This window comes from Falco biarmicus, chromosome 9 (assembly GCF_023638135.1).
Source record: "Falco biarmicus isolate bFalBia1 chromosome 9, bFalBia1.pri, whole genome shotgun sequence".
NCBI lineage: Eukaryota > Metazoa > Chordata > Aves > Falconiformes > Falconidae > Falco > Falco biarmicus.
In genome coordinates, this window is record NC_079296.1 from 47851120 (window position 1) to 47869228 (window position 18109).

Here is an 18109-nt window from a genome sequence, read left to right on the forward strand (position 1 = left end):
AGTGTCTGTAATTGATGGTATCAAAGGCTTCTGTGCCTTTCTCTGAAATACTGGTGTGCAGAAACCTCCATAGCAGTGCAGCCTTGCACCAAATTGTAAATGAAGATTTCACCTGTCGTAGCATATAACTATACTTGTGCAAATTTTACATAAGTTAAAAGGAAAATTTATGCTCATGTTTTTTTAAGGAGCAGAAGCCCGCTACATGACCTTTTGTTCAGTTTATTTCCAAAGCCTGTCGAAAATGGCTTTCTTACCGTGATTGAATGCTTCCCCATAAACCAAGATCAACACAACCCTGAACATTGCCTACTTTAGATTTAGCTGCTCCTGTGAAATTGCTAAATCTTATTATCTAATTATGTAGAGATCTCGTATCTCATGATTAATGACTGTGTCAAAGAACTAATTGACAGGCTTTTTCAGTTCAAAGTAGTCTGTAACCGAAAGAGCTCACACTGTCTTGCTCACACATTTGTGTTGCCACAGGAAATCGAGAGTGCTGATTACTATTATATTTTGAAGTAGCCCCTGGAAAAGTGTTATGCTGTTTATTTTCTTTTTTTCAGCTTGAATGAGGTATATGCTCTTGTACAGAATTTTCTGAAGTCAGTACTATGACTAAATTTTAGTCAGTGCTACAATTTAAAGTCACTGCTCAGACTTGCTGTCTCTACAGTTTCGTACACTAATTAAAGGCAGCTTTTTGTATTCACAAATTTTGCTATAAAGCTGGGTGATTTAGTAGGTTTAGATTTATTCCTAATGATCAAAAAAAGTCAATTTTTCAGTCTTCAGAGCAGGTTGGTATGGGGAGAGACGCTTTCCTGTAGCTATCAAAGCTATCAATTTTGGCAAAATGACTGAAGGACAAACGATACCAGAGCAAAAGGAAGAAAAACATGCTCACAAAAGTGGCTTTCAAAAATAAGATGATGTTTAACTCCAGCAGTAGTTTCCCCCCTTCCTCTTCAGCATGGTTTCCTTGCATTGACTTTGTTCACTGATGTCCAGTGTTTGATATTTTATTGAATTGCCATGAGCAAGCTTCTGGTGTGGTTGACAGTAAGCTGTGCCTAAGCACTGAGTAGGCAAAGTGGCCTGAGGTACAGTGAGCTGCTGCAGCCCTCCGGAGGTGTGGCGGGTCCTGTTAGCAAGTTGTGGTGTTGATGGCTACTTCTGTGCAGAAGTCTATGAACCAGATATAGATTTTCCTAGACTTGACCCATGTATACAAGGCTTCATTCATTTGCAGGTATCGGCTATCATTACAGTCTGTGGTAGTTCTGGAAATGCAAGTGGAAATACGAAAATTCTGGAAATTATCTTTATATTACAAAAGACAAGAAAAAAAAACCCCAACTCGCCACATTAGGTGAAGTTAAATGGAAGGAGAGCTGTAATGTTGAGTACTGCAGCAGAAAACTGGTTTTGCAGTTAATCAGATGCATTTAGCAGCGATTCTTTTCCTTTCTGAAGGCTGTGTCTTGTTTTCACACTGTTTCAAAGTACATGCCTTGACAAGCCTTCAGATTCTTTTTTGTAAGCTGAATGATTTGCCTGTTTCTTCTTTATTCAGTCTTTTTCTTGAATGAAATTTTGCTAGGCTTTATTGAAGCCAAGAGCTTGCCGTTTTTTTCTGAGAATACTTCCACAGCTGCATCCCGCTTTGCTGTGTGTGTGAGTTCTTGTGACTAACAACCTCAGCAACTGAAAAGGGAGGTAACTCCTTCTGTTTCTGGAGTTCTGCTCTTTGGAAAAATTAGGAATGGTAACAGCAAATCTAAGTAAATGAACGTACTCATCCCAATCAAACACAAAATCTTAAGTAGTAACTTCTTTTAATTAGTGTTTCTCTAATTCCTCTTTGAACATTCATGGACTTGACTGCCTGTCCTGTAGGCTGCATGCTGGACTCTAATGTCCAAGTGACTGAGGAATGTTAGGATTCCTTTTGTCTGCCATACAATCTAGCATTAATTTGGGTGTGCTAATTTCATTATAGGTAATCCTTGAAGGGACCCATTCACAAAGAAATGTAGTTACTATTAGTCATTTCTTATAATGTGGCAATAAAGCTTTGAAGTTCCTTTAGTGGCAGTGTTAATATGTGTAATATCGTAGCAACACATCATGACCTGCGCAATCCAGCCCTAAATTCTCAGGAAGTCCACACTTGCAGCTTCATTCATTCCAGAGAGCACTTGCTAGTGTTTTTCTACCCCAAACACTTATCTCCAGAAATTTATTTCTGATTTCAAAATTTAAAAGACACAGCATTTTCTGTACCATATTATATTATAATTTTCTGACATTTTTACGACCATTCTTTGGTTTCGATCTTGTGTTTTCCTTGCCAGTTTCTTGGATGTTCTCTTATATTGTTGTTCAGTGAATTTGCTGATGGGAACTGGTGAGACGTACAGGATCTTGAAGTACAGGAGAGAACAGTGAAATTACTTTGCTTGTTTGTTTTTCTTTTTCTTTTTTTTTTTATTCCAATTAAGAAATAGAAAATTGCTTAATTTAAAAAGAAGCATTTGCCTCTGTGTGTGTTATATATATGTATACAGTTTATTCATTTTCAGTTCTGAATTGCGATATTCCAGATACAGGGGTGGGTTAACTGTTGGTAAATGATTACTTTTTATTGGTAATAGACTTTATTTAATTTCCTCTTTGTTTCAGGTGATTAATTTCCATCAGGTTGAGCCTTTGTAGTTAGATTACTTTCTAAATTAACCATAGAGATTCTGGTGATGATTTTGGGGCAATATCTTGTCTCTTATTCTTTCCACATGTTACTGCACTTTTGTGCTTTTCAAGATGTTTCATGCACACCTGGAGATTTTTTTGCACAGGCACTATACCAGAAAGTGTAAGAGTCTTTACTTGCTGCTTCATCTCAGCTCAGTCACTTTCTTTATCTAGAGGTGGAATGAGGTATTACTAGAGCAGTTCCATCTGAAGGTATTTGGTTCCAGTTCTTCATCTGGAGATGAACAGCCTTCTGTCACAGTGAAGCATAGGAACATAGAAAAAACAACAAAAAAATTAATTACTGTGCTCTGCATTTCAGGGTGTGACACAATAAGCAGAGGTTTTCCTCAAGTCCAGCACTGGGGCTGGGACTGTGAATTATTGAGCACCACCGTGAGCGCTGCACTCCTGCCGTGTTGTGTGGGGTAGGGGGCCATGCTCAGCAGCTGGGTTCTTCTGATTTTGCGTGGCTTTGCAGTTGAGCTTGTTTGTTTTTTCAATTAGTGTGATTTCATTGATTGACAGGTCAGTCACTCAGGTCTAAAATGACATTCCAGAAGTCTGTGGACAATGAGATGAATAGGTTGGAGATAACTTACATAATTGTTTTGCTCCATGTGACTGCAGAGCCAGTCATGCATCCACTGGAAATGAGTTTGTTATGCTTTTACCAATATACAAAAAGGGAATTTTATTTTTCTTGACCTTAATGGGAGATGATTTAGATGACTGCTAGGCAATTGGGAAGAAGGACCTTTTAGATTAGAGGAAAAAAACCACACACACATATGTACGTATGTGTGCACACAGGTATTTACATACGCATAATGCTATGCATCTAGCTCTAGCAAATGGCACATTGTATAGAACGTACTGCACTTTTTGTGACTAATGAAATTAAATACTGAATTGGAAAAGTTGCATGAACTTTAATTGGTCATATTGCCAGGCACTCTCCCAGCAAACCTAATTAGCCTCAAGCTACAGAGCACTATTAACAGGTGGGTTGTTTTGTGTTGTATTGTTTTCATTAATTGGAAAATGTCAGTCTTTTCCAATTTATGGGTTGAACAGAAACTTTCATTTTGTTGTCAATATGGCAGTGGAAAGTTCAGGGGGAAAACAATCACTTTGTATAAAGAAAGAAAAATAAAGCTGAAACATTAACATGTGTAAGAAGCATGTACAGACGAGGACATAGCAAAGATATTTCCTTTTTTAAAATTCTTTCTCCAATGACATTAGGAATGTGTGTGGAAAACAAAAGTGTGTTAAGGGACTCACTTTCTTTGGTTTATTTCCTGCTTTGATTTTTCATAATCCTGAGCCTGATGTCTCCTCTACTGATTCCTGAATCAGGAATACTGATTCCCCAGGATCCCTTTGATAAGAAAGAGTCTTTTTAGTTTCACGAACTCTGCTCAAATGAGAGGCAGTTTGTTAAAGTGCGTGTAAGAAAGTTGAATCTGTCATTGGGGAGAGATTAAAGCGCATCTGGTGGCAGACAGGCTGAATTTGCAAATTCTGTTTTCTGTGGCATTATTTGGAGATGTCACGTGTTCTACCCCTGGTGACCTCTTAATTACTTACTACAGTTACAAATAGGCAGGCAGGCTCCCAGCGATCCAGGCCTTTACCGTGCATCTTACCTCTACCTTTCAGCTAATACTCAAATTACTGTTCTCATGCTCAAGTTCAATATGCGAGAACTGTGGCTAATCTTTCTTTTTTTTTTTTTTTTTTTGGTAACTCTTTTGTATCTGCTCTGTTTTCTCTCCCAGCAATTTTGTTTCTGTATTTCTTATCACTATTATGCAAGTCTGTAAAAAGAGATGCTTTAAATATGAAATGTATTTTTTAAGCTGTATTTACAATAAATACATCATTTTAGTTTCAGAAATATAAGAAAATCCTGCTATACTAAGCAGTGGCTTAATGAGGCTAAAAATGTAATTCCAGAAAATTAAACAGGAAGGTTATCTTAAAAAGAGATATTGACAACTTGCTATTTAAATAAAACCCTTTAATAAATGAAGTCCCTTTGCTCTCATAGGCAGTGCTGATACTGTTCCATGGTGTCCTGTTCAGGCTCTGTATGATGATTGTGGCAGCAGCAGAGGCTCAGCTATACTAGATCACCTGTCATGAAAGACAGCTGTTGCCCTAATGAGTTGACATGTACCATCTTTGCCAAATGAAAACAACAGAGAGAATGGGAAGCCTGGAGAGGTCAGGTAATATGCTTTAGGTCGCACACCACATGAGTGGCAGAACTAAGGATAATAACCAAGTCTTCTGATTGCTCATGATCATCATCCAGAGCTCATGCTGACCTACTTTACCGCTGCCTTTCGTTTTTAAAATTAAATCCTTGCTATGAATTTTCATAGAGAAGTTCACTGAGCCCTTAGTGCCTATTGGTTTCTCAAATACTCATTTCTCACTCCCTTTCACCTTGTCTTTTGAATGAACTCAGATTTTTCTTGGTAAATGGCCAGTCTATATGAGCTTTGCCAAAGGGGAAAAGTTATACAGCAAAGAATCTCATAAAGGTGCTAAAGTTTTCAGTACTCTGATGCATGTTAGTGACTAATGCACTTACTGTGGAACTTAACAGCTAATTAACTTTTCAGTTAACTCCTTGTGGTATAATAAAGATAAATAAAATGAAAAGCAGAAAATGTAATTGAAGTAACTTGCATGCAAAAACTTTCAAGTCTGGGTTTAATGTGGCTATCAAAGTTGCAGCATTTGGCTTTGGTACTTTAATTGTTTCAGGCTCACAACTACTAACTAAGAGTTAGTAAAGGCGCTTCAGAGTTGTGTGCTCTTCAACCTTTTCTGACTTCCCTGAAAGATAAGCTTGCTCACTGTCTAGGTTGGAGGTGCTTAGTTCCTTCTAGAATTGGATGTTAAATCCTAGCTGACGTTGGAGTGTGGAAGAAATAGTAGAAATGTGGTGGGTTGGTGGGTTTTGTTGTTGTTTTGTTTTTGGTTTGTTTTTTCTTTTTTTTTATCCCCATGCACAACCTGCTATTTCTGCATGACTATTTGGAGGATCAATAAGTCTCTGAGACAGATTTACTAGCCAGCATACTACCCAGCAGACGCATCCCTTAAGATTCATGGCTGTTCACGTGTATCCTGTCATCAACAGCAGGTGCTGACTGCAGAATTTGCACTTTGTCTGTACTCGCATCGCAAACCAATGCGTATATCATTGCTGCTTCTTCATAGTGTTATGTTCCATCAAGCTTGGCTCTTATACAAGGAGTATATTAACTGCAAAATCTGTTTCCCTATATTTGTGAATAGTAGGTAAACAACAGGAAATTTCCCCATTTCTTAGAATGCTTGTTTGAACATTTATTACTTACTGGTGGTAGGAACAGGATGGAATGTTATTTTGTCTTATCATTATTTTATTGTGTTATCTTGGTTCTCTTATTTACCCACTTCAGCCCTCATGTGCTTGCATGTCCTGGTTGGTTCTTGTAAGGTGGCCCACAAGTCCTGGTGCATGATCAGGTAGTTTTCTTTAAAGAGAAGCTGGTATTGTATGCAGTTGTCCTGGAAGGTGTTAAGGGAGCATTTAATAAATAAGAAATATGATCTGGCAAACCTGAATGAGGTAGAATGACCCTCTAAGAGACCCTGGAAAATTCATGGTGTCATAGATGGTGGATATTTTGTACTTTCACCTTTGTTGTTGTTTATACATTGATCTGGAAGGGACCAGGCAAAGCAGCAGAGGCAGAAAGACAAGACCGGAGACGAGGCAGCATGCCTAAGCCCAGAGACAAGCCAGTGCACAGCTCCGTGCACAGCTCCATCCACAGCGTGGTACCAAGCCCTGCTGATGGATTTCAGAGATCCTCACTCCTGCTTTATTTGCAGGTATTAGGTGGGTTATAGTGGAAAACAAGTGTCTATACAGAAATTTGCTATTGATGGCTATAAAATGATATATAACATTGTATTTGTCTTGAAAACTCACAGCTTTCTGAAGACTTTTTTTGTTGGATGAAATAATTTGAATTGAGTAATTTAACATCATGCAGCCGCTTTAGTTCACTGTGATATGTGCAAAGGTAATTCTAATAAAAACATCTTAATGAAGTAAGTGCTACCAAAAAACCAAGACTGCAGAACAGTGATTTTTAGAGAAAGAATCTATATTGCATTATAGCGAATAGCACTTACTTCATTTGCATTTATAGTAACCTAAGAGATATTAATTGCTCAGCTGTTTTTATCAGCGGCATTGCATAATTTCTTACCACTTATGGCTTTGCCTGCATGGAATGTTTTCTGAATTTTGTTGTTTGCGTATAGGGAATCAGTTAATGAGACATCAATTTAAGTAAGCCATTTTGGCTCTTCTGTGGTCTAGACTCGCTCAAGTCTTACTGTTGTTAAACTGAAGTAATTGCTCAGATGCTGGTGTGTATCCTAGAGTCTGCAAATTAATGCTGGGATTGCCAAGCACGGATTAAGTAGTTCCTACTTCTGAAATGTAACTGGCAGCTGTTGTTTCCTCAGAAATGCAGGTTTTCATTCCTAACAAATCTAGACAAGTAAATTCTGTTTGTCTTTATGGTTAAAGGAGGTTTGAAAATGTACGTACTTTAAATATAAAAACCGATTTGAAGTGAGTGGAAACCTCAGGCTGTTGACATCTTACTAATGCAAACTGCAGTGTTCCAGAATTAGTGGATCCTTGAGGATATAGCTTTATGGTCATAAAAAATAATTTCTGTTCTCCTTAAGTAATTTGAAATAAAAAAGCTAATAGAGGTTTATTTTAAAGCATTATTTGAAAAAAGCCGAATAACTCATTAACAGAATTTATTGTATGGATGTGGAAATTAAAATTAAGTTAAATTCTAAAAATATTAATAATGAACAACTTAATATATTCTAAGTGGTACAGTGGCCATGGAGTTGAAAAATTTAACCTTAGAATAAGAGTTTCAGACAATTCTGGAAAAGAATACACAACAGATTGAAATCAGATAACGAAGTAAGGCCTGTCCGGTGCCCTGAAGTGTTAGGGGTTACAGGATTCCTGAAAGTGTTTCCTTTTCACTGTGTACTTCTTATTTTAATACTTAATGTTGAGAGGAATATAACAATAAATAACCCTTCCTTCTGTGTTCTTGCTTTGCCTATTGAGTCCTATGATGGTTTGTATTAATGATGTTTGGATAGTTCAATATTGTATAAGCATGAATTTGCCTTTGAAATGTCAGTGAATTCTGTTTCGTGTTCCAGAGAGTGTTCAGATGTTATGGGCTGGGAGGGGTTGACGTTCCCACTATAGAGCCGTTATGTTACTCATTGTTGTGGATGGTAGGAACTGTAGGAACTCTCATTAGAGAGCTCTCCTCTCGAAGGTGAACAGCCTTTCCGTTTTCCCATGTTTCTTCAATGCCAGGACGTTAGGTCAGTGCAGTTGCAGGGGAAACCGTCCTGCCCTTGGATTATCAGTCATCCTTTTGCTATGTTGGCCTGGAAGGTGGGCTGATCCCCTTGGTGATTATCACAGCTTAATTCTGATAATATTTTCTCAATGTCTGTACTTTCCCTCGTGTTTTGTTATGTTGCTACGCCCTTATTAAAATTTCCAAGGTGTGGTTTTTTTTTTTTTTTCTTTCCCTCCCCCCCCCCCCCCCTCCTCCTTTTCTGTCCTTAATGTAAATACAGAAAGTTTGGCTGCAGTATGACTGCAACAGAGCAGTCAAAGCTCTTCTGGAGCATCTTGCTAGCAGTGGAGAATAAAACATTTTTACAGTTTTCTTTAGGTGGATTTTATCTGCCATTTCTCTGACTCGCTGCCTCAAAAAGGCATTGTCCTTTTTTGTTGAACTCTGTGGCTCGATATTTTTTTTTTTTCAGGAAAGGTTTAAGGATATGCATCAGTTAGTCCATGTTTTTCCCCCACTTGCCTTTAATCAGATTGGTGTTTATTTTTAACTTGATACAAAGTACTTAATCAGTGTGGCTGCTAGCATAACATTTCACATTTCTCAGTCTTAAACAATCAGTAAGCTACTAGAAATTAAAAGATTCTTTCCTTCCAGACAGAGAAGTTATAACAGACTTGTAGCAATTGCAACATTGTGTCAAATGCACTGGAATAATAAACAGAGCAAGCAACCCACGGCCTGGGTAACAACAAAGGCCATAATTCACATGCATATATGCTTTTTTCCTCCCTTAGAATCTAGTCGCGGTGAGTTTGGGGTATCAGTTGGTATATGTTTATACCTCTCTTCAAGCATAGTTAAGTACCCCAAAATAGGTGTTATCTCCCATGACAATCTAGCAAAGACTCTAGACCTAAACTCAGTAATTTTCTCCCTGGGTCTGAATAACCAGGTTGCATTCAGATTTTTATATCGGAATATAGCAAACTTGCTTTATATATTTATATATACACACACGCACATATATATAGGGGAATTGCATCTGAAGACTCTATACAATGTGTTTGTATAGCACAGAAGGGAATTAATTTTCTTTTTATTCCCAATTTTTATATAACTGTAACCTGATTGGTTTAGGCCCTGCTTTTTCCACACACTCGATGTTTTCAAATTCAGCTCAGTACATTTGTCACTTAGCAAAGGAAAAACATGTTTCTCTGCTAGCAGTATAAAAATGGAGTTTAAGATTCCATTCTCTTCTGATGCCCTTTCTGGGATTTTTGGGGATGTTAAGAACTGTGATGTTAAGTATGTGTTTCAGGGCAACAGAAGAGAAAACAAGCCTTCATTTAAAAGCAGATGTATATTACAATAGGGGAATAGTGTAATTTTACATACACATCTTTGTGTTTGGTGCAGCATGGGAATTGGGAGCTTCTTGCAAAAAATAGATATTTGCATTTTAGTGGCACTTATATGAATTGTCATAGAAAATTTAAATTCCTTAAGTGTCTTGGAAGCTTTTACCCAGAATCTATATAACGTTACTTAAGTAGCGCAGTGATGATTATTAAGGAATTGGGTGTAACTAAAGTGCAACGCTGGTATACAGTTACGCTGGTTTTGTTCTAGAGGACTTCTTTAGCTAGTAGGCAATGACCAAATGTTGTAACCTAAGGCTTGCTATGTGAAATGGAAAATAAAAGTCTGGCTTTTCTTATGTACTTCGTAAAACATGAAAGAATGAGAAGACTTTCATAGAGTCCCAAACAGATTGCAAGTTTAGTTTCTCAAATTTAATTTTCAGCATTAAATGGTCATTTTGGCATTCTTCAGCTTAAAATTCCTTCTGTAGGGCAAATCTGTCTTGAGTTTGGCTTTGGTCTTTTTGGTTTGGTTATTTTTGGTGGTTGGTTGAGTTGTTTCCTTTGTTGTGTGGTGTGTCTGTGTTTGGTTGTTTGTTTGTTTGTTTTTTTAAGGAGATACCTGAATTTAATAGTGGGTTTGATGGTGCTATTAATATGTAAATGATTCCACAGAATGTAGGCTAAAACATCAGCATTAATACTTGACTATAAACCACTGAAGATGGTAAAACAGAATAGCTGTGTTTAAAACTGGTTTGAGTCAAATCAAAGTTTTCACTAAAAATGTAAGCACTGTATTCCCAGAACCCTCAGCGCCTTGGTTAACTGTTTTAAAAAAATATGTTTATAAAGACTTTGCTCAAATGTATTGGTAATAAATAATTCTAGAGCTAGGCAATGGAGCGGATTTGATCCAGATCCAAACATTGATTGCATGTGGATTAGAATACTGCACGGGGTGGAGCAGTGTGTGCACTATCAATTCGATTCTCAGTAACTTAGTTCAGAGAAAATTGGGCTTTGGGATCACTGTTCATCATAATTTAGGGTATATTGTCCACAAGTTCTATTCTTCACATTAGTTTCTTAGAGATGGTGAGACTCTTACCAGCTGATATGAATTTAATAGCTTATTTCACCTTACAACACCTGTACACATCTGATCAATAGTCTATTTTAATGAAAGAAGACTTGAACTCTAGGTGTTAAGATTATATTAGATGTAGGTAGTAAAAATGTTATTTGAAGTGTTTCATGCCTCAGACCTTGTTTTTGACTCTCAGATCTCACTGATTTGGGTGATAAGACAACAGGTATTTGTACTCCAGGCGAAATGCTGTTTCTCAGACATTCACAAAGCAAAAAGTTATGGTCAGCAAGATCTAAAAGGCATGAAAAATGAATTTTAAGCAATTGAATAAAATTTCTTGACAAGTTGTAGTAATTATATAATATTGAGAAATTAACGAGTTTCTTACTTTTATTGGAAAATATATGCATGTTTGATTTTGGCCCTGTGGAGCACCAGAATTTGGTTATATAATTAAACCTTGCTTCAGATACTGTCATTACAGCATTGAACCATAGCTTAGAGTAAAGAAACTTCTACATTGTTATTTCAGTAAATCTACTTAGAACTGCATGATCCTCGTGTTGTCTGAGCTATGCCTGTCAGGCTCCTTCCTAATACGGCAGCTTCAGAAAAAGGTCTGAAGCATGTATTGAATGAAGATATTTTTGTTTCAGTGCTCATCTGTTACTCAAACAGTCAAGATTGTCAAGAAAAGTAGCAAAAGTGATGGTAGTATGCATTAGTTTTGGTATTCATACACAGCAATAGATCTGCTCAGTCAGAACTGGAATGACACAACTAGTTTATTTCACATGTGGCAGTTCAGCTTCTTAAGTTTTAGCCATTTCTGACCAAAGAAGCTCTATTTTAACTGGTAGTTTGAGAAGCTGCGTGTCCCCATAGTTAATACGCTGTTTTACCCAATCCTGAAGTGATCAGTTCTCCGAGTTCATTTTAAGGGATGTTACTTCTATGCAGCTACTCGAGACATGCCTGCCATAAGACTAAGGGACATTTTGTTTTGATTCTGTAGACCAGCAGTTCAGATGAGTTGCAGGAGACAAGTTTTTCCATCTGTTTCCCATCCTCAGTGCAGCTTGCAGGAATCTTTTCTGATTTCTTCCAGAACAATTGCATTTTAGGATACAAAAAATAGCTTATTGGGTTCATGTTTTCGGATTCTAAATTACCCAGCCGATGGCATTGTTCAGGAGACAGAAACCCAGAGTAAGAATAACCTAAATTTAAGTCACTATGGGTACGCGAAGTATTATGTAGCTCATGATTCCTCAAGCCAAAATTCGAATTACGCCGTCCTGTGTAGATGCAGACCTGCTCTGGGTAGGATGTGAAACTGCTTCTTCCCACAAAGTTGGAGAATCTTTGGTAGCCAGTAGAACAGACAGTTGTATTGGGTTTACGTTCAGAAAAAAGAAATTAGAGACAGACGAATTGTGATTAATCCAGCTTCTGCTGGACCTAGCCAGAAAAGCAAGTTCTACCTTGTTAATAAGGGCTGGATACTAGACCTAACAAAATTACTCCGTTCAAGAACTTTAAAAGATTTAAAGAGGAGGAAGCATCGTGACCACAAGGTGCTTGGGTTGTATATTCATTGCATCAAGACATGCTGCATCTTGCGATTGTTTTAACCTGTGTGAAAGTTAACTATAGTCTCAGTGGACAGGAGTACAGAATAAATATGCATTTTTACATAGCCTTACGCTTAGCCAGTGGATTTCACAGCCACATACAGAAATGGAAATTCAGTTTAATCTGTCATCACTCCTGGTTTACATACAAATGAGCAGAAACTCAGTACAGTTCTCAAGGATAGGTCTGATAAAGCTGTAGTGTGATTTGAATGTCATGCAGTAGGGTTGCTTGCCACTTGAAATTAAGTAATATAGTTTAGCAGAGGTTAGGATCTAGGACTTAATTGTATCCTGGGTTTCCCTAGGCTAGGATTCAACTTCTTTGTGTCTCTTTTTCAATGCAAGAAAGCATTCTTTGAAAATATATAGTGCTTGAAATTAAAGTAGGAGTAGCTTTCTAAAGAAAGTGACAGCTGAAATAAAAACCCATTAGGTTATGATTTATTGTCTTTGTGTGTTTTTGTGTGTAAAAGTTTCACTTCAACACTGTTAATAATGAATCTCTTCTTTTCTTTTCTAGGTTGTCTTAGTCTTCGCTCTTAGTATTGGTGCTCTTGTAATATACTTCATAGATTCGTCAAAGTGAGTATTCTAGTACATATTCCTTACCCTCCTTTCCTGCAGCAGTTATACATCTTTAAATTGCTCCATTCATCTACTTCAAATCAGCGCTTGGTCTCATCACCTGAGCGCGAAGAACTTTATAATAGTGCTTGGTCTACTGAAATAATTCAAGAATGGGAAAAAGATCTTATATTAAAAAAAAAATCTTATATAAAATGGAAAAAGATCTTACAGATTGAACGCAGTCACATTGCATCTGTAGAATGTAGAGAAAAACTACTTCTGTGTGTTGAGATTATACATACTGTTATAAAATGGTTGTTTTTATGTTCATTGGGTGTATGTAGAATGGCTCAAATTCCAGACTAGGATAACAAATACGTGAGAATATTCACCAAAAAATTAGTTTGCAGGAGGAAAAAAGTGTCGTAGGAGACTGACTTGGAACGCTTCTGAAAAACTCTGAATGAATTAGTATGAGCATTATATATTGCATATCTGTTCAGACTTCAAACTCCTCGGTTCGATAGATTTTTCCCAAGACAAGGTGAGCCAGTAAAAACGTGCAAAGCATGTCAGTATTTTTTTAGATTTACACCAACATTATTGTATAGTGTTGCAGTTTTGGCCAGGCAATAGAAAGTTTCATCCTGACCTTTTGAGGTATGTGATGGTTTGATACAAACTGGTGTAACTAGAAATATCCTCTCTGCGATCGTTCGTACATCACCCTTGCTTTTGTATCAAGCTGGACACTGTCAGTGGCGTTAACAGGCAAATTGGTAACCTAACACGTAAGAAACCAGTAAAAAGGGACTTAATAGAATATTACTCTGATGAATCCAGTTATTTTGGGAGGATGATATTCTAAAGTATCAATAGCATTTTAAAGCTGTAGGACTACATATGTGCAGCTTTTCTCCCAAGTAGTTTTCGGCTTGCTGTTACTGCAGCAGGTAGGAGAGTATGCTGGAGTCACCCCACGTGAGCCAGCCTAGCTGTCTGTAACAGCAGTGGTTATGTTCTACAACAATCCTTATGTGGCTCAGAAAATTAGGCGTTTCACCATTGATGTTTGTACATACTGATATTTAGGTAGGTGGTAGCACCAGCAAAAGGCATTAAGTCCTGGCTTATCAGTGCTATATCATGTGCATTTCAAGCCATACCTTTGTAGCCTCGGTGTGTCAAACGTAACACAAGTAACTAACACAGAGATTTTCTTTGTGGAGAAGAGCCAAGTGGTGGGAAAACTCAAGCTCTGTCTTGAGCTCCCTTGAAAGGGACGACAATGATTTTTCCTTCTTAACATTGCAGTGAGCATTCTCATTAGTTTTAGCAATTTTTTCTTTATTATGTCACTACTGAAGCACGTAAGGTAGTGATTTTCTAAAGACCTTTTAAAAAACTTTTTGAAACACAAGGGCAAAACTTCTGGGTGCCCAACGTATCCAGGTCGAAAGTGTCAAACAGAATAAAACCTGTTTCAATTTCAGACCAACAAAATACAGCTATGTGTTTGGGCAGTTTTCTTTTGGAAAACTAATGGATTTGATAATGATTTTTAGGCATTGCATTCTAGAGACCTTTTTAAATTGTTTTTAATCAAGGAGAACAAAACTAACAACGTGGGAGATTTCTCTGACATGGTTAAGGTTTCAGCAGGCCGCTTAATCTATGTACTGCTACCAGCTTATTTGGCTGCTCTGCGAGCGGGGATAGCAAAATGTTTTAAGTGTAGGTTTCTCTGGGTTTTCAGCTAACATCGTACTTCCAGCTGCAGTTTAAATTCAGCAGCCTCAAGTTAGTATAGTCTGCTTCCACACTTTGCCTTTGTTTTCTCCTGCTACTCTTACCCTACTTCTCACACACCTTTGTCTTTTTTTTTTTTTTCTTTTTTTAATACTTATTAGTAGTTTAATTCAGGTTAGAAACTCCCCTGATATATCCCTGAAGGGAAAATTCTGCTTTATTCTGTATTAGCAGCTGACCTGACACACATTTCAGCAATGTAGAGTCAACTGTAGCAATATATCCGTCAATTTAAGGTTCCCAAGTGCATGATTAGTAAAAGTAATTCATTTCAGAATTTGGTTAAACAGTGAGTAATGAAGGTGTGGTGAGAGGAAGGCTTGTGATATCCTCAACAAAACAACTGGAAGAACAGAAACTATAGCTTTGCCAGGAGCAGTGGAGACAGCCAGGGTTTAGTGCTCACACCCACCAGACAGATAGCGACGTACACTGCTGCGTGCTTTCGCTGGACAATGCATTCCATAGCTGTTGTATTCCACCAGTGCCACGGACACTTAGCTGTCACTTGATCTTATGCATAGAGTGACAAAAAAATCGTGTCTTCAATCCAAAGCTGAAGAGTACTAGTGTAAGCATTTGTCTAAACCAAAATGCCAGTGATCTGTTCAGCCAAGGCTTTTAATCTGTTAGTAGATCTTCAGATGCGGTGGCAGATACCTCCACAAGGGAATCCCACGTGACTTTATATGTAAGGGGCATCAAGAAAGATGGGAATAACAGCACCACTTTCTTAGATAGCGAAGGAAGGGGAAAGAGTGGAAAGACCGCTGAGTTTTTTCACGCAAGGATGTGTGTCGTGATTAATTCTAGTGGAAGACACTGGGGAAGTCAGTAAGGTTCGTACTGAAGGTACTACCCATCGCTCCCGGTGCTATATTCATGGTGTAGCGAAGGTGACTAGGGGCAAAATGAGTGCCACCACAGCTGTTGAGAGGAGGGTAAACTAAAGCATTTTGATGGAACCCAGGTCATCACTGGAAGCGACACTCTCCCAGTCTAGTACTACATAAAATAGCATTGCACTTGGCATACCATTTGCAGAGATCTGAGCTCAGAAAACAGTGCAGCTTCATTAGCGTAGTATCCCCCAGACCAGTTAGTCCTACATCTCAGCAGAGCCAATTAAGCTGCTTTGCGTTGCTGCTGTACTAATTCTGGTTCTGGCACAAACTTGGGCATCTCTGCACCATACGCCATTACAAAATATGGGCACAGTTGTGATGCAGTACAGCTGCTTCAATCGGAATTGACTGTTCTTAGTAAGAAGCACTACTGAACTCACCTTTCAAGAAAGGTTCTAAACAAAATCACAAAAATTACCATTCCTGGTGGAAAGAATGAAGGTTCTTTATTGTGAGAATTCCATTCCCCTTCATTAAGAATAATCTGTTGTTTATTCAATGCTTCTACTTTTTACAAGCCACCAGCTTGAATTGTTGTCCCCTAGTACTGCACGATGTATATAGAAAATTTTTCTTTAAAGTGAATATGTACCCTTTCAGTGATGCGTGGTAGAGACTAATGGAAAATTTCAGTTCTTAAACTGAGATTTTATTTAGCAGACAAATGACTAACTTGGCATCCCTGTCAATTAAATCCAGTCACTTCCTGATAGGAAATGTTTCACTTATTACTAAAGGACTAGACTCTTCCCTTCCTTTATTTGTAGGATCTCATTCCTAAAATACTGTTTTCTTGGACAATGGTATTTTTCAAAAAGTTAATTGTGAAATATTTGCCGAAGAGATATTATAAATATCACCCACATAATTATTTTAATCTTTATGTAACAAATAACCAAATTGTTACAGTTTTCTTTTTAGAGATTCGATCACCTTTATGTCTGACTTCCATTTTTACTTTGAATAAAAGCAGAACGTTCAAAGTTGAACTTGTAAGCAGTTACTTAGAAGAGTTTTGATTAAGAAAGTGATCTACTTAGTATCCTATATCCTAGTGATGGTTCTTTTCAGATTCATGTTTCCTTTAAAATTTTTCATCAATGAATTTTTCAATGTAAGGAAATAATGGAAGTATCCTTCATTCCTAAGAGGAAAATCTGACTCGATATTTGACTTGATGTGGACTCTTTAGATCATTCTCTAGAGTCTGCTGTGTGTGCTGCAGTAGAATAGAGCTGGATGTCTGCCAATATTTTTTCATTTTCTGTGCTTTTTTGTAAGTAGTTTTCACAACCTTCCTCCTTCCTGTGTCTGCTTTTTCTACATGGAGAAAAATAAACAGGTATTTTAATACATATAAAAGTACTTATCTCAGTTTTATTTATGTCAGCATTAAAGATGAATTGCCTGTTTTCATTTCCATTTGTTATCCTGATCTCTGCATATCATACTGAATTAGTGACTTGAATAGAGTAGAGAATAACATTTGCTTGCCATGATAATTTGTAGGCACGGTCAGTGAAAGCACTAGCAGAGAACTCAATTTCCCGCTAAACCAGTAACTCAGGGCTCCTGTTTTCTATTTCTTGTAATGGCAGTAGCATGGAAACTGCTTATGATCTGAATCATCCGTTTCTGCTCCAGTTCTGTTTTCTCTTCTGGGGTGCAATGCAGTGTAATATGCAACCGTGGATATAAGCTGTGCTTTTCAGGCACAGAACTTTATTTATTTATTTATTTTCCAAAGAGCTTGCTTTCTAATGACCAGTTATTACTGTCCTGTCTGTTGAAGTTTGCCTCATTTACTGGGGTCCCTTCAGTACAAACTGACATCAATGTATAGATAATAAAGCCCATCAATGGCAAGGTGAAAACATGCAAACTCTCACAACTTGCTTAATATGTTCTACTTGCATGTGTTTTTCGGATTAGTTATTTGGAGTTGTTCGTATTTTTAGAGGCACCACTGGTGTTATCCCTAAATAGCTCATTTTTCCAATACTGTGTCACGTATTGTACTTGCTTAGAGTTGTACATAAAAGTGCCATCTGGTAATGAGTATAAAACAGCTGGATCTAAGAACAACAGTGGCACTGTGAATAGGGAGATTTATACAAATATACATACAGATGTATAGGTTCATTCTGAGCTCTGAACTTGATCTTAACTGGTATGTTCTTAACCAGACAGCTTTATTTCTTTTTATACGTGGAAAATAGAAAGGGTAAACTTAAAGACAACTCTACTTTTATTAAACCTTCTATATATTTATGTATATCTGAGAAGATTTCAGAAGTACTTGATCCTTTCACATACTGATTGTGTAAATTCCCCTTTGTTTTGATCCCATACCTAAGGAACCTGAATACTGTTCAAATGTAAAACTAGCAAGTTTGTCTTAAGTATAGCATAAGGAAAATGCCCTTATTCTGATTCTCAGTTTGATTTCTAAACTATTTTTTTTTAAATTATGTGCTTTTTGCAAATGTGTCTATACTAGACTTTCCTTAAAGCTTTCCAAGTTTCTAAAACTATCAGAAAATAC

The 18109-nt window shown here is 37.4% G+C and overlaps 1 protein-coding gene across 24 annotated transcripts in view; it reads left to right on the forward strand.

Moving 5' to 3' along the window:
- KCNMA1 (potassium calcium-activated channel subfamily M alpha 1) overlaps window positions 1–18109 on the forward strand; it is a 505618-nt gene that overhangs the window by 223251 nt on the left and 264258 nt on the right. For all 24 annotated transcript variants that reach the window (XM_056351515.1, XM_056351517.1, XM_056351514.1 and 21 more), the window contains one exon: window positions 12804–12865. In XM_056351515.1, the coding sequence (XP_056207490.1) occupies window positions 12804–12865 (62 nt within the window). The remainder of the gene's footprint in view (window positions 1–12803; window positions 12866–18109) is intronic.